General features: G+C 29.2%; 1 protein-coding gene across 2 annotated transcripts in view; it reads right to left on the minus strand.

Annotated features, from left to right (window-relative positions):
- Positions 1-3,931: 3,931 nt before the first annotated feature.
- Positions 3,932-23,055, minus strand: part of LOC112603897 (BTB/POZ domain-containing protein 2-like) — a 55,837-nt gene continuing 36,713 nt past the window's right edge. For both annotated transcript variants that reach the window (XM_025352708.1, XM_025352707.1), the window contains exons 2-5: positions 18,185-18,307; positions 10,996-11,199; positions 6,202-6,670; positions 3,932-4,710 (exon numbers count right to left, since the gene is read on the minus strand). In XM_025352708.1, coding sequence (XP_025208493.1) covers positions 4,129-4,710; positions 6,202-6,670; positions 10,996-11,199; positions 18,185-18,216 — 1,287 coding nt within the window. In that variant the 5' untranslated portion in view covers positions 18,217-18,307 and the 3' untranslated portion in view covers positions 3,932-4,128. The remainder of the gene's footprint in view (positions 4,711-6,201; positions 6,671-10,995; positions 11,200-18,184; positions 18,308-23,055) is intronic.

Here is a 23,055-nt window from a genome sequence, read left to right on the forward strand (position 1 = left end):
GATTTTTGCAATAATTAAATATACTCAGAGACCGTATTTTAAAATTCTAGACAATTTTTTATACTACTTAAAGATTATTTTGAGGTGGATACCAAACTTCTGTTTTTCAGCAAAAAAACCTCGGTAAAATATAAAATTAACCTTGTTGCGATAACAACAAACTATAAATATATTTTTTTTAAATCAAATAATTTCAACGCTACAGTTTACTGATCAATAACAAAACGCCCGTGTTGTCTTAACTAATTATGATTTAGAAAATTACATATCCGAAAGCTTGTCCTTCTGAAATGTGGATGTCTCATTCGAAACGATTTGAACACATCGTACAAATTTTTACCAATACTAAAAATTCAATCTGGTCCGTCATTAACCATATTTATTTATTTGTAAATAAACAACGATTGAATTGCACACTGCACATCAATCAAATTTTTACTATACCTGGAATATTTTCCGTTACAGCAGACTGCCAGTCCTCAGTCTGTAAAAGAGGAAAAAAAATTTTTGGTTTTTTAAGTTTGACGGGGCTCTCGATCGGTGTCCAAAAACAGACTCATCAATAATTTGTAGATGTTATGAGAATTATAGTTTTTAGCTTTGAATTTCACGGGACTTGATTCGTGCCAAAATACGTTTTTTATCGGGACTCGATTCGAACGCAGCCCCGAACAAATACAATGTCGACGGGCCCGCTGACATGAACTCCTGCGCGGCCCTTACAACGATACAATACCTCCAGGACGTCGAAGGACAGAGGAATACGCGATAATGCGATGCATAGGTGTCTATATATATCGCGAATGCGTGTGCGGCGAGCGTAGGAAAACGAACAGCTGTATCCGAGTGTGAGCCGCGTGCGTCTGAATTTGGGTCACGCGAATATATAACGGCGGCACCGGCTGGCGAGTGAAACAAAAATATAAAATAATAACTACATTATAAAAAAAAAAAAAGGGTTGTGGTAAGAGATGTAGAGTTGATGGCGGAGTGAAACGCAGACCGCTCGCCGGTACCGACCATAATATTATCGTTGTTGTTATCACTATCACCATCGTCGGTTCGTCACCGCTGGCCTGAGGCGTCGCAATAACGAAATAATACGCGCACATAATACATACACATATTTAATATTATTTATATATAAATATGTGTTTATACAGCTTACAGATGTTCCGATGACGACAGTTCGTTTCGAGCGCGGCCGATCGACCAAAATGACCGACAAAACGCCCGCCACCCGAACACACGGCGCAGATGTGTGCAAAATTCAAAAACACACCGCCCGCCGAACGGTTGCACGCCTCGTCGTCCGTTGGCGTTTCGCGTGGTATTGTGTATAAATTACATTTTGACGGTTATAACTTATAAGTCTTGGAAACGGTATTAATTTTTTTTTTGTTCCCGACAAACTGTCGAACAAAAACGATTATTGTGTTTCGAGTTTTACGCGGGAACGAAAGCAAAATTGTTTCTGAAAAAAACAAAATAAATAAATAAACGGAAACAACGTGGCGTATACAATATATAATATATGTGATTTATATTTTATATATAATTCAATGTTCTTACAAAGCGCCAATGTAAATATTTAAAACTAACATAATCGTAAATGGTATTGACTAGAGCCATACATTATATATAAATCGCGTGCTAAACATTTTACCCTTGATGACGACAAAAATATAAATATTTAGTTTAATAATAATAAATAATCATTAAATTTCAACTACCGAAAGTATCGGCAAAAACAATTAAAACGATGATCTACGATTAATATAATAAATTTATCGTAAATACATATAGAATTTAGATGGTAAACAATTTTTTTTTTTTAATATAGATAAACCCGAAAATAAATAATTATAATAATATTATAAGATCATATTATAATATCGAACAAAAATGTATAAAATGTAATTTAAACATGTAATATAACGGCTTAATATTATGGTAATATCAATAATAATAAACATTTCGGGGTAAAGGTCATCGAGGAAGCTCTGAGGGTGATGGTAAGTAATTTAGTTTTAAAATGTAAACAGCAACAATAATACACGATCGTTAGGTAAATAATTATTATAACAGCTCGATTCATAAAAACGCAAAAATACAAATACTTAAAAATTAAAACACTTAAACATTACTCGCGAAACAATAAAAATATCAGTAATTGTCAATACACGATGATTGACATAAAAAAATAATAATAATTAAAATCACTTTTTCACAAAATAAAAATAAAGTAGTATAAAGTATAGTTTGTCCGTGTTGACCATGTATATATGTATATAATATATAAATATTTAAATGGTACTTATCTAAAAATAAATATGTAAATAACGAACGTGACCATATTATATTTAATATTATATAAATACTACAATATAATATATATATATATATACATATATCATGTATCTACGTTTCCTATTCAGAGTATACTTTTTTTGTTCAAAGGATATAGTGACTAAATTTAAATAACTTTTTTGCGTGCGAAGCGAAAAACACAAGTGCGGGATCCGGTGAACACGGCCAGTGAAAAAGGTGTGGGTGGAGAGGGGGTGGAGAGGTGAACACGCGTTTCGGGATGAAAATGTTATCGTCTCGAGCAGTATGATAACATTAGTAAGTCAATACGATGACGGTTTGCGGGTAATAACAACATTATATCTGAATAGCATATTTGTGATAAGGTGCATATTATGAGAATGATATTTTATGTGAGGGAAACAAAATGCGCCGCGCGGGAGAGAAGAAAATAAAAAATAAGTATTAGTCACATGGTTATTGCTCCTAATAAAACGTAACTGGCACGAAAACGAAATGTCGTTAAAAACAAATTTTAATCGAGTCGTCAAGAGTGCGGTTTCCGCGTGGCGCGAACGAAAACATTTTTGAGACGTAGTTTATATTATGCTAGTATAATAATATTATTTATATTATTATGGGTTGCTGCTGCTGCACGTGCGTACCACCGAAAATGGAGAGGCGGTGTGTTCGTGCGCGGGAAAAGTGCATGGGGAACTCGAGACGGAGTGGTATACATTATATATTATATTAATTTTATACCATTATAATGTGTAAACATTTTGTTGTTTATTAGTTATTACACTCTATTGTTTCGACCGTCGGGACGAAAGAAACGCACCTACCCCGCTCGTCGTCTTGTTCGTAAAAAATAAAACTTAAATTTAAAACGTATGGCACTATAATAGTATAAGTATTACGATGTAATAGGTGTGTATAACCGTATAGGGATTGTGTTGGAAAACTATTTTCGTTGAGCGTGATTAATAGTTAAAAAAAAATAACTATGTTACGATACATTGATTTGGATCTCAGTTACTGAGAATAAATAATATTATATGGTGCGTAAGGCATTGTGAAATAATCGTCAACTTGAGAGTCCAGTGTATGTCTATGTCGATGACATATATTATTATTATGAGTGAGTGGGTTATACGTTTGCAAAAAAAAAAATAAAAATAAAAATAATAATAATAATTCGTCAGACTTTTCGTATAATATTGTACGCGTGTACCTAACTTAACTTCGTAGTAAAACGTATAGACACTACATAATATATAAATATTAAATTGTTAGGCTTAAACGGTTATATTTGTTCAAAATTGGAGAAATTAAAGTTCTAAGAAGGTTCTTCCTACCACTCCTCCTGTATGGCAGTAGGTATATATACATATAATTAATATATAAATATTTTTCGTAATTTTTATTTATACGTTATATTTTAATATTGTTGTTATTATTACTATTACTATGTGTATACACGCGCAGCATCCGATAACGTGGGGAGGGACGAACTCTGGACGTATATCATCATCATAAATCATAATATTAACATTTACATTATTGAACAAAAAAGGAAAAACAATTATTATTTTGAGATCTTTTTGTGTTTTTTTCTTCGAGTTAAGGTAAATTAAATTTATCTCTATATTTATACACACACACACACACACACACACGCACACATATTATATAACGTACAATTAGGTCAGTGCGTATATCAAGTGTATATGTGTGTGCGCGTGTGTGTGTGTGTGTGTATGTGTACGAGTGATGACGTGGTGGAAGTGGGGAAGGGAAGAGAGCCGACGGCCGCGTTCAACCGAAACACACGTCCAAACAGTAAATCAGACAATTACAAAAACAGCTGTCCGAACACTTTTTCTTGTTCTTCTTGCCGGCACTGCCGCTGTTCTTCTTGTTCTTCTTGCCGCGGCCCGTACAGCAGAACGACCGTTTTGGCGAGTCGAACTCGGACGATTGGCTACTGTCGTCGCCGTCGCCGCCGTAGTGGTGCGGATCACCCGCGGCGCCCCCCCTGAACGACGACGACCGCCGCTTGATGACGTACGACAGTCCGCCGCCCGCGCCCGCCATCCCGTGGTTTCGTTTCGCCCGCGCCGTGGCCATGTACTCGAGCGTCTCCTTGGTCAGCCGCTGGCACGTCCACTTCGGCTGCTTGGGGTTGAGTATGTGCTTCATGAGCACCGCCGTCTCCTGGGCGTTGAGCAGGCCGCTGGGCATCGGGCCCGATAGGAACTCGTTGGCCGTCATCTGCAGGTAGCGCACCGACAGCAGTACCGTGTCGTCCAGCACCGCCCGCCGGTTGGCCACCGTCAGTTCCAAGTGCTGCTGCTTGCACTTGTGCGTGCACCACCGCTCCAGCGTCGTGAACAGCACCTGCGCACAACACCGCACAAACGAGACGTGAGTATAACGACGTACTACATAATAATATAATATAACGTTATATGTGTTCATATTATATTATTATTTGATGCGCCGTGCGTGTAATACGACGACAACGTGAAAATACATAAATTATCATCAGAGTGTTATTACAACATTTGATACTATATGTATAATGTACTTAAGTCTAGATCTGCACGTGTATCGATACATTGCACTGCGTTGTACGCATAAAAAAAAAAAAGGAATAGGATTCCGTGATATAGAAATCATTAAGCATAGTTTACTCGAGAGGGTAGGGTGTTGAACGACTAATCGTCAGTACGCCACAATCGCGGGCGAATGTAAAAAATAAAAACCCTACCCGTATATACACTTGAAGCGATTGACTGATGAACAACGCAATAAACTAAACCGTTCAGATAGATACGAGTAGAAGCTATCAAAATCGGCTTGTAATTCAAGACCGTCGTTGATGGAGAATAATACTCCCGTATAGAATTGTTCGTCATTTAGCAAACTCAGTACGAGACAGTGGCGCGAAACTCGTTGAACACCGTTAATTAATTAGGAAAACAGTTTATAGGAGACCGATAACCCCTCCTCCTTGTGAGACCACCGATGAAGCCAACTAGAACATTAAAAGCTCTGTTTACTAATAACGTGAGTCAGAGCTTAAACTCAAAAACTACGAAGTCAATATATATATATGTTAACATTTCGTTTCAAAATGGGATCGATAATAAAATTAATCAAAAATGTAATTGCAGCACGGGAGATTATAAATGTTATAGTAAACTCGGGTGAAAACAGAAGTTAATATTTCATAAGGACACGATTGGTAGATGGTAGAAAAACATTTGAGGCAAGAGGGTCAAATATTTTAGATACATAGGGTTAAAAGGAAATAAGTCGATAATTGAAAACAACAAGGCAATTAATAGATAACTGGACGTACAAAATAATATATTATATTATACACGTAGTGGACCACCACTATTGTCTGTTGTAGTTTATCGTCCGTATTACATATTAGGTATCTACGTAAATATTATTATAATACATTATTGGCGTCCATCCATAGATAGTAACTAAATTTTTACTGCAAAAGTTAATAGTTCAAGTTAGTGAACTTAACACGTTCACGGGCATGGCGTACATTACACTTGTAAAGACATTTTATGAAAATTTTATAATTTATACCAGGAAAGAGCTGAAAATAAACATTTTTTGCCACTTTGTGTGATTTTGATTCAGCGAAGTAAGAATAAGATAAATAGAATGTATAAAAACAACTCCAGTATAAAGGTGACACAGTCACCTAAAAATTAATATGACAATATAGCTGGATATAACCCCTAACCTCCCAAGACTCCCTCTCCCTAACAACGTCACTGACGACACACACATAAGTATATAATTATATTATTATGTCTTGGTTCAAGACTAAGTACAATAACTAATACACGAGCGACGCCTCACCATTTCGTTGGACACGGCTAGTCCGTCGCGAAGCAACAGTTCCCTGAGCTCGACCGTATCCAGTTCGTCCACGCTCTCGTCAGTCATCACCCGATCAGCGTTCCTGTCGATGAACGCCAAGCAGTAAGCCAACAGCGTGTCGTAGTGCTGTACCATGCGAGCGAACGCCTCGGAGTGTGCGTCATCGGCAGCCACGGCCGCCGGCATTAGGTCTTGTAGCGGCGGCGCAGTGGCCCGAGCCGTGGCCGCCGGCGAACAAGCAACAGATTGTTCGCGGCGCGGCGCAGTCTGACCGCCGTACAGCCTGGCCGCCTGGTACACCACGAGCACCGTGTCCACGGTCAGGTTACGAGTCAGATAGGCGATGCACTTGTCTACCAGGTCCACGCACATGTACTTGTTGGCCAACCCGAGCGTCTCGAGTGCGGTCACCACGGATTTCAGTTCCACCGTGTTCTTGTACATGAACCTACGACGAAACCAACGGAATTTATGTATTAACAATAGGTATTGGTAAATTTTATTATTATTTGATATTGTATATTTCAATTCCGGTTAAGAAATGGATTTAAAGGTTAATAACGTTTTGAAGCTCAAGTCCCCCATCCGTTTCCTTTTACAATCCAACCCCTATTAATAATCAACTTTTCATTTTTGTCAATAAACTTTCGTTCAGACCAAATACTTAGTTTATTAACATACGATCCTAAAATAAACAATTATTTCTCAATAAAATCAATAGTTTAAGCTTTTTAATATTTATTTATTTATTTTGATAAATCATTCTTGAAAAAGGTTTTAGAAATTAATCATACAATTACTAATAAATTTGCATTTGTTTATTAATTAAAAGTTCTTTATTTTGGATATTTGCTACTTGTACAATGTTACAAGATACATGTATAATGTAACAGACGAGAGTTTAATTATTGCACATAATATTTATGATAATGACAGTGTTAAAGTTATTTTACGTTTCTATTTTAAAACTTTGTATGAGTAATCTACATTAAAGAACAAAACGTCATTATAAAAATTAAAAGAAAATTTACTTATGAAATATCATTTGATTTATTGAGTATATATTATCGTGTAAATGAATCTCTAAACCTTCAAACTTAATATGCACAACAATTTTTTTTTTTTAATGGCACAACTCCAAAAAGTATATCAGACACGAAAAATAATTTAGGTTAAAATTGGTAGAGAACGGAAGAAAATTCTTTAAAATCTTCCTCATTTATTATTATTATAATCAGTTGGATGGAATCAATCAACAATTACTTTAATGGAATAAATTTCGATACATATTTGATAAAAATGCTTTTCTTAGAATTTTCTGCAAATTTTACAATAATCACTCTTATAAATTATGATCTGTAATCAATATAAAATCAAATTTAAATTCCCTTGAATTTAAGAACCTATTTTACTTACTATGATAGATCTAGAAAATTAATAATTTTTTTATTGTCAATAAATAAAAAAAATCTTGATTTGAACAATTTAAAATAAAAAACGATATCAAAGATAAATTAAAATAAAAGCAAAAAGTGATTTACAATAATATCTACTGTTAACAATAGTGATATAACATATTTTGTATACCTATCAAATACAATATACTGTCTAACAGTAAAAATAATTGATTAAACCTATACGCATCAACTATAATATGCGTATATAACAAATATATTTAAAAAAATTATTAAAAATTATAATATTATTTTTTTTTTTTTGAAAATTTAGAAATTTAAGGAAATTATATTACATTTTAAATGTTAGTGTTTTCATCGTTTTCTTATAGTTACTATGCATCAATTTCCATTTCTAAAATTAAACGTATTCACTGTAGGTGTATGAGTCACAACTGTAGTAACACATTATCAAACGGATATTTAAAAGACTAAAAATAGATTATAAAAAACCTAACTAATCTAAACTGTTTGTATTTAATATATATTGATGCTTTTATTTTTGTTTCATCGATTAAATTCGTTAAGCTCGTGCGTGAAGCTTCGAGTCGTTGATATTGACAGTAATAATGTTAAAAAGAAAAAAATTTAAGTGATCGATAAAAGATTAAGCCAAAGGAATAAATATTATAATAATTCAAGTTGCCTGTAACAACGTGTAACTAAAACATTTACATGACTTCTTTATTTATGGACAAAAATCAGAAAAAAAATTTTTCAATAATTTAATAAGTAAAGTGCAGACGCATATTAATGGTGATTGAAGTAAGGGGTTTCCGAATGTTTTCAAAAAATATTTATTTTTGAACATAGCCATGTAAGATTAATCGTAATTTATTAATTATTTATACTTATGAATCTCCCCTTCTTTTTAAAATATTTTCTGTAACACAGGCCTAGTAAAGTTACAAACTTACAACTAATAGATAATGACCAGTTTATCTCACGTATATTATATTCATACACCTTATAAAAAAACTTTGTCCAAAAACATATACATATATTGAATGGAATATATGTATATCTGACACCGTTGTTCATTGAGTAGGTATATAAATTCTAAATAATTTATACTCAATGCTAATACAATGACATACTATGATAACTGATAAATTTAAAATTTTAGCACAGATATTATTTTTAAATGTATAAGAATACTATATACTTGCGCTTTATGGTTTGTATAAATAAGATGCTTAAGTACTCATATATTCAAGGACAATATGATATTATATATTAAACGAATGAAAAAAAGTTTTGAATTGTTATAATGACAACTATATTATGCCACACACGCCGTTGTAAAAAATATATAATTTATTTATTATTTGCCATTTTCTTATCTCGACAGGAAAATGTATGCATACACACAAACAGGATAGTACTCGTAAATAATCGTTTTTTGAAGTTAATATAATAAGTGAAAAATTTGATGACTATTGTTTTTTTAATCTATTTACATTTCTGACCTAAATGTACAACACATTTTAATTATTTCCACCTAAGTAGCATGTTATAATGTATCGCATACATCGATAAATTATATATATAAATTTTAAAATAGATACTATATATGCATATATTTCATGTATAACTGTAGACAAAAATATACTTCAGTATGCATTCTTTGATAAACACATTTTGTAATTTAAATTTATTCATGTACTCGTATACATAAAGCAAACAGCAGTTGAAGAATTGTAAAGAATATTAGTTCCTGTTAACCCGCTGTCGAGTTCCATAAATTAAGCCAACTGTGTAGTATGTTAGTATATTATTATAGTATACTCCAGCATTGGCTCACACAATCGGCTTAATTAAATCATATTATCAAAAAATACTAAACAGAACAATCAACTACACTCTACAACTACTCTTGACGCTTTCGAACATAATATTTGTAGGTAAAATTGTGAGTATAACAGTTTCAGCGTCAATTTTGGTATCTAAACTTAATTGAAATATAATAATATATTAATATCATTAATATATCAACATAAATAACTATAATAAATTTCAGTATACCTATTTGTTCATTTTGTATACTAAAACTTCATCAAATTCAAACATTTTTTTAATAGACAACGTAGGTGGGTTAACATACGTTAACTTACGTACGTTGGTACTTGGCACAGTTTTTTGTTTTATATTAAAGTATATTATAAATTATAATATACAGGTACAATTACTATATACATAGTACATATTATATTTAAATTTTCCAGCAAGTTTTAAAGAAAAAATGAATATATTTAAACACACGTGTAATTTATAATTAAAATTTAACTTTAAACGATATCGGTTTAGTTGGCATAAACTCAAAAATGTAATATTGTAATCATTTCCGATTAATTTGTGCCCATAATTAACCCTGTAGGTATAATAATGATTTTTTGTAATTTACGTTTTTATTAAAGCTGTAAATGGCGTGTTTTCGAAACGACAGTTTCAAGTTCTCACGAGTAGCATATAATATTGATCGATTCAAGGAAGAAGTAGAAACACACCGATACTATCTGTCGTCCTTGTCTAACTATTATTATAACATGACGTGCTAGCTCAAGCAAAATAAAAATTATTTTACGTATTATTATTATTTATTACCTATTAATTTATTAAACATTCTTATGAGTTATGTCAATCGTTAATAAACGGGAATAAACAAAACAAAAACAAATTTAAAAAATACCAAATACTATATAATATTATTATGCATAACAATATTGTCATTAATAACGATATATTATCATATAAATGAATAAATCAAACAAGTCATTGAGTTTATTTTTAAATTTAATTTTTTTAAATTTTTAAACCAAATTCTTATAGAAAAAATATTTAGTAAAATTGTTTTCAACTTTAAATGTAAATAATAATACATGGTAATTTTGTTTCAAACAACGATGATTGATTTTCCTTTAATATTGCAGTACCTATATACTATAATAATTACGTCGTGCGAAACCCTCTAGAGTCTATAGGACAACGTGATTGCGATCAATATATTTCTACGCAAGTTCAACCGTAATGTATAAATTATGTGTTTAAAAAACATTTAAAAAAAAAAAACAACAGCTGTTTCCAAACTGGAGTCGTAACATATTTTTATTATTATGAAATATTTTGATTTATTTAATAATATTATATTATTAAGTACGTGATGTTATATAGACATTTCTTTATGTTTCCCGACTTAAATATGTCATCATGTGATAAATATCTTCGTTATATTGAGTACTTCTAGAGTCTAGAGTCTAGACTATAATATAAGTGTATAACACTAAACAATTTATAATAACATAAAGAAACCTCAACTCACTTGAGTAGGTTGTCGAAGGCTCTAGGGTCGTCATCCGGTATGTGGATCGGGGTGCCTTTTTTCGACCAAGGTTCGCGGAGCATGGCGTCGAACACCGGGTATTGACATAGCACATCTATATGCGCGGGAAACCTCCAACATTCGGGGTCTCCGACTAAAAATATGACGTCACTGCCCGCTTCGTTGTTGTACAAATTTTTCCACCTGAAATCGTACAAAACTATATAAGTGTGTGTGTAGTTATGTATTTTATGGGCAAAGTACAAAATAGAGAGACATACTGTACTATGGCCAAGGAACAATTAATAACAATTTATTGTTATAGTTTAGTTAATTTTAGTGATCAGAGAAGTAAAATGTATACATTATTCGGAAAAAATGCACAATGACCAAATTTCAGTGTGCAAAATGTTAAGTTTAAGTATAGTACACATAGATCATTTTCAGAGAATGCATTTATTAGAGTTCTGCATTCGTATACGTGTATACATATTACATATAGGTAGTATCATTGATTATAGAATATAATATATTATATTAATATATAGTATATTCTATAATCAATGGTAGTATTAATTATTATGTTTCTTGATAAGATATCAAAAATATAGCAGAATAAACTATAACATATCACTTTTTTTTTTAAATTTGTATGCTATACTATTCTTTTGAACATTTTTATAATAAATATTCTCTGTTTATTTGTTTGTATAGTTGCATTATAAACTCATATATGTATACTTTGCTACTATTTTGAATAGTAAAAGTTACAAAGTCATCCTAATTTTGTTCAACTACTGTTTTTAGTTTTAAACTTAATTTATATAGTTGTTATACAAATACAAAATATTTTTTGTTAGTAACTATAATAGTAAGTGTTACAGGTGATGCATCATCAATGACATTGCAGTGACAATACAATTTTAACCAATTGATTATTAAATACATCTAGGTACAACAAAAAGGTATAAGAATTACACTAAATATACTTAAGTAAAATTATTTCCATCGATGTCATCATCACTGTAATGTATTTGGATAAAGATATTTTTAACATAAATTATAGGATTTAGTTATTATGTTATTCAAACAAATTAAAAGTGTCTATAACATAAAACATATTTTCCAAAATATGAATAATGTCTGAATATCTTGATTTGCTTGCAATATATAACATACAAATATTAGATATAGCCACACGAAATCTCCCATCAACTTTTGATTCTGCGACCATCACATATTATATATTGTAGTAAAATATGTTATAAAAGGTTCAAGGACCGCCGTCACGCCGGCGTTTCAATAAAAACGTATTCGTCATCGTCATCTACAGAGTTATTAAGATTAAGTTTTTAATGATAAAATATAGAAAATATCGGAAGAAAATAATAATTATATTACTAGTGTATACACTAATATAACTATAATATGTCATAATAAAATACATAATTTATATAGGTACATCGAATAGTGTTCATCAATCACAGTCGTCGAGGTCGCGCACCATTGTCAAAAATTAACAAATACCATTTTTTATTACATGCGTGTATTATTAATAAAACGATTAAAATATAAGTTCATGATATATTTTTATTTATTATTAAACGTGAACGTAAAATACTCTGCATTCTACACGCATGGAATAATATGCATCGACTATATCTAGATCAGTTAATAATATACAATACATACAAATCTTATTTTAGGTGTTAGTGTAACAAAATAATAATTACAAGCTCTTATTCGAGTAACTATTGATAGAGCACAAAGATTCTTTTCTACATTTTAACAAACCAAGAGAAAAAACAATTAGATACATCGATCAAGGGTTCAATATAACGCCTTAATGGAAAAATATAAAAAAACAACTAAAGTTTAATATTTTATAATTCATACGTTCACTATTAACTATGCTGTGATTTTATATTTAGACATTGATGCCAGTATAATATATTTTATATAAACCAAATCAATTCCTGTACTTCTAGGACGAAATAGCTGACAGACTATGTACGTATTATGTTTTAGAAGAATCGAAAACAAGTCTAATCGCAGCAAAATGCAACCACGAGTGTAAAAAATAAAAGAAATTACAAACCGACAGAGTAATTTTTTACCAAACACTAACAATCAGACTATTGGATATGGCGGAAGAATAGTTTAAAATAATTTATATAACGCGTGATAGGAGATTTTTCCTTTACATATTGCATCGATTAAGTAAACATATTCAATAAACACGTCTTATTAATGTGCAGTTGTTATTATTACATATAAAAAGAATAAAGGATACTGTGCACAGCGAAAACATCGAAATATAATATAAAAATAAATAAATTATGCACAAAAAGTCGTCTATATATATTAACAGCGGGATACTTTTTTATTTCCCTATGCAATTATAAAAAAATTAATTAGTTTGTAAAAAACCAAATTATATGTATACATTTTTTTTTTTTTTTTAATAAGCACCATTTTGTTGAATGTAGCCTCCGATTAATGCAACACGACTCGAAATCATTGAAACGGTTAAAAGCAGTTGCACACTGCTATAATATTATAGATATACATAAACTGTATTAAACTGCCGAAATCGTATATTATTATGTTAATGGTACTCATGCACATTAAAAAGTAATTTTAAAACGACGTTATGATTCTAATACATGTTTAAAAATTTATAAATATATATAAATACTATAAATATATAATAGTATTGAACAACAATACTGCTGGAGATATATTATCGTTATATTATTATGATTGAATAGCGCAAGCGCGTCATAACTAGTACAAAACCAACACATAAACGATAAACGCTACGATAATATTTTCGTGGTTAGAGAAGATTTTTTCGTTACGAAGAAAATAGCCTGAACCGTTTGAAGATCTCCGCTAAGAAAACCCACTCATTGAAATCAGAAATACTTTTCGTCACTTTGATATGCGATGACAATGATATATTTATTTACAACAATTATAAGAGAACAGAAATCAGCTAATATTCTAAATGAAATTATTTGTCAGTAGACAATTTAAGAGATTTGATTATAATATAGTTTAATGAAAAATACGTACACAGCATAAGCACACAAATACACAACGCAAAAATTAAAAATGTTATAAATGTTTAAATCTAACAACGACTTCAGACTAAAATATTGTATTTAGTATGAAAAGATGTGTGTAATATGAAATTAAAAAGTAAGTAATGGTTTAACTGTTTTTTTTAATTTTATCGTTGATTGATTGATTGATTCATACATATTATTTTGTAAAAATATCTTTTTTGCAAATTATAATAAGTTATGGGAAAAAGTCGAAATCAGGCAAACCTCAGAAATACCCGAGCGAAACGTGACTGCTTACGGTACTTAAGCAAAACGTCGTACTTCGGCTTTTGCCAAAGTAAACCTAGTTGTGATTAATCTTATTTATGCAAAACCGTAGACCTAATTTTATTGCGATTATCAATGAATACGGGTCAAATTTTTGTTATCATCGTATTTTATCTGTATGTGTGTAATGTGTAGGTATACAAAATACGCATCATCTAATTGATATAGTACTGCAAACGAAAAAATAATGACTATATCATTATATTTTATTTAATCTTGTATGTAAGCATCTCAAAAATATGTTTTTATAATTAAATGTACTAAATTTTTTAATTCTTAAAATTAATATTACACCTAATATCGTTATATTTTTATAAATATTTATACATATTTAATCATACTTAATTATATTTGAACAATAACATTTATCTTATAATTATTTATATTTAATACGCTTTAATGTTAAATGAGGTTAGTCAAACTAGGTTTACTCGGATTAAAGCCGAAATTGTGCTCAAGTATCGTGGGTAGTTCGCGTTTCACCCGGTTATATCTAAAGTTTACCCGACTTCGACTCAGGGTTGGTAATATACGCGTATAAAACGTTTTATAAGTTACACGTATAAAACGTATAAAACTAAATAACGACTAAGATATACTAAATTTCCTTAAATTTAGAATAAAATTAAAAACCAAGATTAATTTCTTTTTTTATAATTATTTTTTTTTTTTTTCTTTATTAATAAATACACAATCTATACACAATCGGCACAATAAGAGTATGAGCTTTAGACAATGGAGATGAAATTTTGATTGAAGAAGCCACCCGCCGATGACACTTACGTCTTTTAATTTTTTTTATAATTATAAGTTTAAAGTTGTAACAAAAACATATATATTTTTATTAATATAAAAAATTATCACAAATGTCTTTTTTGATATTATAAAATAATAATTATTAATTATTAATATTAATGTAGTTTATTAATGCAAAATAAAGATGAACTAAATAGTATTTAGTAATTAATATAAAAAATTATCACAAATGTCTTTTTTGTTAAAATAATATAAATAATAATGCCTTTAATTACCACTTATAAATATCAAATTTATTATCAATTGACAATTATTATTATTTATTATTATATATATTTATAACTTGATAATAGGTTCAATGCAGCAAAAAAAAACTTTTATACAGTATAAAACGTATACAACTAATTTGTTTTATACTGTACCTACGTTTTAAGTACGTATAATATACGTGTTTTATACTGCACTGTATGTCTGTATTATACGTTCCAACCCTGCAGTTCGACTATTATCTGTAATTACTATACCAACTGTTAACTATATGAATATATAGATTAATAATACAGTATATGTTATTATTCATATAGAAACTTTGAATGATTCATATTTATGCATATGGTTTAAATAAATTTTGGAAGGTGTAGTGCAAAGTTACCCGCATTAATGTTAAGTTTAATGTAAGTAGTGTATAGTACGAAAAAATAAATATCTTATAATCTCTAATAGACTTGTGTGTTTATTATAGAAATCTGCAATATACTAGGTAATTCTTTAATCAAACATCACTCATTATCTCAAAATATATTAACGTTTTAGAAAAATACTTCTTACATTATTTCCTGTCGAAATAAAACAAAACAATTTTTATGAAATATATTTTTTAATATTTTTTATCATTATAAATTTTCAAGTTTTATATTTTTTGAATAACAATATACATTTTTATTTTCATATTCTGAAATAGAATAATTTTAGAGTTTTTTTATGTATATAAATCGAAATTCGGACATGTAGCTTATGAGTTATAATTATTTATAGTTTTGGTGAGCGGAGTGGAGTGGTTCAGGGAAACTCTGCAAAATGTTCGTTAACTACTCCGCTCACATTAACTTTAAATAATTATAATTCATAAGCCATTTGTCCTAATTTCGATTTTTATGTATCAAAAAAAATAAAAATATCCTGTTTCAGAATATGACATTAAAAATATAGTTGTTTTTTAAAAATGTCGTTTTACATTATATTTTCAAAAACATTAACAGATTTTGAAATAATGAATGTTGTTTTATAGAAGAATCGTCATGTATAATACTTAGTAATAATCAGCTATGGCTTACATTAAATTATTAAAAGCACATAGTTGATCAACATTTTTATTTTAAAAACCGTTCTAATTAAAAATTAGTAATAAACAAAAGTCAAAGATAATTTAAATTGTACAATTATATAATACATACATATACGAGTATATGAATAAGAAATATATTATGTTGGTAGATAATACTTATACTTATAAGACGAAAAAAATAAGAATTAATATAAGATTTTGAAAACAATTTATCATGGAGTATATATTATGTACCTATATTACAATTATATAATATTCTGGATATTTTTCAAAAAAACGTAGGTGTCTATCAGTATACAGTATTATACATTACGGATTTCGTACGGTATATATTATGTGCATATATATAGGCAGGCAATACAGCTCCTTCAGTAGGTAATAGTAATAATATTGTATTGAAAATTGAACAAAACACCGGATTCCCATATAAATATATTATAAAAATATAAAATATGACAATAAGAATCTGAATTATACATGTCTCGATGCAGGGGCGAAAATAATGTAAGTATATATATATATATATATATATATACATAAATGTCGATCGGTTTATTGACAGATCACAGACGAAAGGGAAGACGATTACAATGTGTATGAAGGCATTTAGAATCTATATGATGAGGTATTATAATACGTATAAAGCTGAAGTACCTGCAGCGATATAATTTTACAACCGTGACACCCACATGAGAGAAAATAATAAATATGCTAAAATTTGCAATATCGCGGGCGGTATTCATCCGCGGTTAACAGTGTGTATTATTATATAGGTCGTACCACGCATTGGCGTCCAACCATTGATAATAGTACAATAATCTTTCATCTTTATGGCGAAAAGTATAAGGTCGCATTCCTCCAACGTTATAATAATAACAATAATATATAATATATTGTCTCGCCGCGTCTGTCCCGTATTTCTGCACCCCTTTCTACCATCTTTTCTTTTCGTTTTTATTTGCAGGGTGCGAAGTTTTCGCGATCTCCGCACTTGACCGCCGATTTTATACATAATACACAACATAACGGTACAATACCACGTCGTAGGTATTATTATTATTATTATTATATATACATATGCCACTGCAGGGTCTCACACAATACACACACACACACATACATGGCATCACAGTGCTAACAATGTATATGTAGAAAACGAGACTCGTATTATTATTAATGTCCATCACAGAAGCGAACAGAGATTCTCAAAACAGTAAACGCATACAGAGTATATTATATAATTTATAATATACTTACGGGGAGTTCTGTAGTTTTTTACCATGAACTAGTCAATTTAATCATATTTTACTACTATAAATATGTATAAATGTTAATATATAATTATAATTTATAATAATAAATTATTGACACAACTTTCAAGCTGATACAGATAAATATTAATATACCGCATGTGAAAATAATATTTAACCATTAATGAAGTCCTTCCTTACCCCCCTATGGTGTACAATTTATAATTTTAATATTATGAATAGAATAACAATAACTTTTAGTAACTATAATTGTTGATCGATTGCGCAGTTACAAATAGTGTAGATTGTAATACTGCATTATGGTCCCTAATTAAGATGTAGTAAAATCACCCTGTATAATATAATATACAACATATACATTATGTGTGCGGCCATAATAAAATATGACATAGATTATAGTTTATTATATTATATCTTACCTGCCGTCTTTTGATGCATTCTGCGGATACATGATTTTCTGCGACAACCCGCGATTTTCGACCAACGGTGACCCTCGATTCTCTTTTACTGCAATAGAGGAAGATGATCTTCTGGTGGTACCACTGTGGAAATAAAAAATATATAAATTCTCTGACCTTGATGAATATGTGTTCTGACTACACGATATAGGTTTTATTTTTTTATAACGCTATATTTTTTTTTAGGTATAGATATTGTATTTGGTGAATTATAAACAAGCGACTTAAAAATAAAATAGATTTTTACTACCGGCTTAGCAGTAGGGTTTCTAAATTGTATGCAACAAAAGTGATGGAAATCACTTAAAAACCCACATATAATACCTATAATTTTTGTCAAACGAAATTTTGAAGAACCTATGCACTATACAGTATACACGTACCTATAAATTTCGTTTATTTTCATATAGAATCAAAATTTTAAAAAGTTTAAATTCCAAAATGTGATCATTTCCAATTTTTGAATAGATAGGATAAAATAAAGGTAGACGACTTCGTTAATTTTTAAGTATTGCATTGCTTCTGTATAATAAAAAATTAAATATTTTATTGTAGTTAATTCAAATTACAAATTATAAAACAATTTATATTAGACGATATTAAATTAAAATATAAATATAATTCTAAAACCAATTGCTGTGGGTTAACATCTAGATATATGAATATTGATTGTATCTTGTAAAGGATCATATAATACCTAATGTCCTAATATGTTTAATTTAATCAATATAATTTTTTAGAACAATATTTAAAATATATAAATCCACACCGGCATTAGATAGTTATGTTTTTGGTCCATTAAAGGAAGCATTATGAAAAGGATGATTGTATCAAACTTGTGTCAAGAGTTAGGCTTACTTCAGTTAAACAATTTTTTTGTTCCAAAATTTAAACTAACTAGTCAGATGTTGTAACTAAATGTATTAAAAATAATAAAAACTGTGGTGAAAAATAGAGTATAAGTTTTAATTTAGTTAATATTCAATAAGTAACTTTATTTATATTATTTACTCTTATTATTATACAAATTTTTCCTTACAAAAATGTTATATAAAAAACAATTATGTGAAGTTGAGATTTTTTTAAATCAAAACTTAAAAAATCTTGTATATTATGATTAATAAATTTAATTGATTTATTTGATCTTAATATTATAACTGTATTCTAAAAAATTCAAAAACTTCGATTACGATAATTAAACCGTTTTAAATACAATACGTTCAGTGTCGCTAAACTATAATCTAACCTGTAAGCTGGAACCGTCAATTAATAGAATAACTACTTTATTATTTCATAATTGATTTACAGTATTCTGTATTCAGGAACATGGTGTCACCACATTTTTGTTATCATAATAAAAAATATGAATTAAATTTTTTTATGTTTTTAAAAATAAATAATAGAACTGAATATTATGAATTCTATAAAAAAAAAAAAAAAAATGTAAAACAATAAATGTTATCTCATCAAAATGTTAACTTTTTTTATGTTCTAGTTTTAGAAGTTATAATACATAATATAGTCTTTGACATAAGACTTAAGAGTACAATAACATTAATATATATTCAATAAAGTACAGGAGGAAATTGAAAATAAAAATAATACTGTTATTCTACCGACATTATTTCAGCAAGATATACCCCTAGCAGATGTTACAGCGGTTCCATACCTGCTGTAGCAGCAGGCTAAACACCGCTGGTGACTATCATCGTTTTCTGTTGTCCACGCGGACGTGTGAACAATTTCGCAAACATTTCGCACACAAGCCCCATAAAACAGATATAAATACATGCCGTTTCGTTAAAAATAGGTGATAGAATTAAATTGTCATATTATCCTAACTAGAGATGAATGAACAAAATCGTTTTCGAATATAAAGCGATCGCAAGTTAATAAAATATACATGTGTTATTTTTAATAAATCTGTATCGTTGTATACACCTTGAATCCCGAACGACCACAATACACAGTAATTTTTTTTTTCATTATATCTCGACCGCTAATTAGTCAATCGAGTTTACACTTTAGTGTGTACGTTTTATAATAAATAATAATTAGTATAGTATAATATGGCATGTGAATATTATCATCAGTAATATTTTATTTTTTTCCACGATCAATGCTGTCGTATTGTGTATTAAACTTTTGTATAAACAATAAATAAAACAATAAAACCGAGATAAAATGAGCTCGCACATTTTATATCATAATAATATAATATAATATAATGCAATGTATACGGGGATAAATCACCGTCTATGTTTCTCCCATTTTGTCATGTATATAATGGGAAAATAGCAGTATCCCACCCTGTATATATATATTATACTTAAACTTATCGAATAATGATAATATAATAATTATCGGAAATTCACACCAAAACACACACAACGTTCGTTCTTTCCTGTGTGTCTGTATGTCCACGTATACGATAAGGATATCACATCGGGGGCAATGCACAGGAAACCTCGCCCTGCACGCATACACATCTATATACGAGTATATTATACACGTAGAATGTACGATTTGTAATGGAAAATCGTTTCCCGGCGGCTGCTTCTGTTAGACATATATTTATAGGGACAGCATTGTGTGCGACGCTGTACATAATATACTATGTTACATAGTTTTTGAGCTGAGTATATACTTTTATATGTACAACCGAACACATTGACGATGAGATTTCATCTGGATCGCGATTCACATTCGTTTATACAAAATTCCAGCCTCCAAGTCCGTGATCATAACAGTCTGCTGTAGCTATACAATAATGCACACACACACACACACACACACACACACACACACACACATGATCGCTCTACCGTATACATAAAATATTTGATTTGCTAATGTGTCTGGCTGGGGTAACTCCTACATTTACAATATACATATTATATAAACAAAAAGAATAGGTAGGTAATATAGTACGCGTATATATAGTAGAGTATACTCATATTATAATGCTGCTGCAGCAGACGTATTTTTATGGAAAAATATTGAAAACCTATATATTGATTTAATGTGTACCTATTTATATATATATAGTATAACATACATCAAATAATGATAGAATTATGCTGTATTCACATTTCAGACAGGTATTTTATTTTAGTAGATATATATTATACGCGGTACGGTTTCAAAAACCTAACCTAACCTTCTTGTTCGCGCTCGTTCTAACTGTGAAACCTGCACGTAATTTAGTTGAATAACAAAAACTAAACGATCCGCGCGCGATTATGAAATAAATAAATTATTTATTAGATGCATTTTTTTTTAACGGCGTAAATTTGAATATTAGTTATGATTTATGAGCCTTTGATTTTTATTATATAGGTGAATAGGTTATCAAAACAAAACAAATTACAATTTAAATATATTTTTGGTGTATTATTTTATGTTAATATGTTATATAATACAGCATAATTATAGCTATAATTGTTTTAAAATATCTTTATTACATTATAATATACATAAAAATAATATTTTTATTAATAATTATATTATAAAATACTTATTAATTGATCAAATCAAATAATATATCGACCATCGATTTTTAATTACAAAATATGGGTTATATTTTACTAACACTTTTTATGTAATTATTTTCTATAGGAAAAAACATGTACTTATCAATAGTTACTATTTACTTAGTGGGAATAGTGGGATTACTTACAAAGTCACAAAGTGTCGAATATTAATTAAAGAAAATTATAAAGTTTTCAACAACGTAGTACAATCAATAACGTATAGGTACTTAAAATTAGATATTATTATATTATTATTATTATTAAATTATAAATTCAATTTAATTTAAATAAAATAAAAATAATATCTACTGAATAATGTGAATATACAAGCCTGATAGATAGTCCCGCAGAGCCAGAATACAACTTTTGACGCTTAAGGACAACCATCGTAGTATATTTTGTCCTTGTCGCTTTATTTAACCTTTATCCCTATTTAATCTGACATTGACCTAGCACCCTATCAGTTATTAATATGCCAATTTAACTTTTTTTTTTTAATATTATATATATTATTTTAACAATATTTTAATTTATAAGTGTATTATACTATATTTATTTCTTTTAAGGAAATGTAAAAATAATATTTGTCATATTACGTCTTGCGTATACTCGACGGTTTTTAATTGAGCGTGTATATATTATATTATGCTTATTGAAAGTCTATTGAAATAAAATTTCTTAACCATTTAAAATAATTATAGTGTAAATTATTGGTAAGCGGGGAAGTTTAAATAAGTTTGTCTAAATATTTGGTTAAAGGTGTATCAATAGTTTAAAAATACCATAAGAAATCATGATTTACAGCATTCAAATTATCTATATATTTTGCAGCTTGATAATATATATAATTGTATTATGATTTATGAACAATCATATTATTTTATAATATTACATAATGTTTTTATTTACTTTCATTTGTTACTAGATATAGGGTATAGATACTTGTTTTACAGCAGACTGTACTTTTTTGAATAGAAAAAAATACTTTTCAAATAACTACCTAGTGTAAAAGAAGAGATCTGAACATTTTATGTAATTTACCGATATTCTATTTAAAATTTAAACTTTGAAAATATAATACAAAATACAGATAGTAGCAAAGTACTATGTAAACTGCTTAGTAATTTGAAACGTAATTTATTGAATACTCAAAAATTATATAAAACCGCGATAATTTACAATTATCAACAATGGTGAAAATATTTTATGCTGAAAGTTTCAACAAAACCTAATCATTTTTTGGTTTACCATTGGAAATCATTTTTTAATTCAATAATTAATCAGTACTTTTGATAACTG

The sequence above is a fragment of the Melanaphis sacchari genome, unplaced genomic scaffold (genome assembly GCF_002803265.2).
Source record: "Melanaphis sacchari strain LSU unplaced genomic scaffold, SCAv2.0 Contig113_pilon_pilon, whole genome shotgun sequence".
Taxonomy (NCBI): domain Eukaryota; kingdom Metazoa; phylum Arthropoda; class Insecta; order Hemiptera; family Aphididae; genus Melanaphis; species Melanaphis sacchari.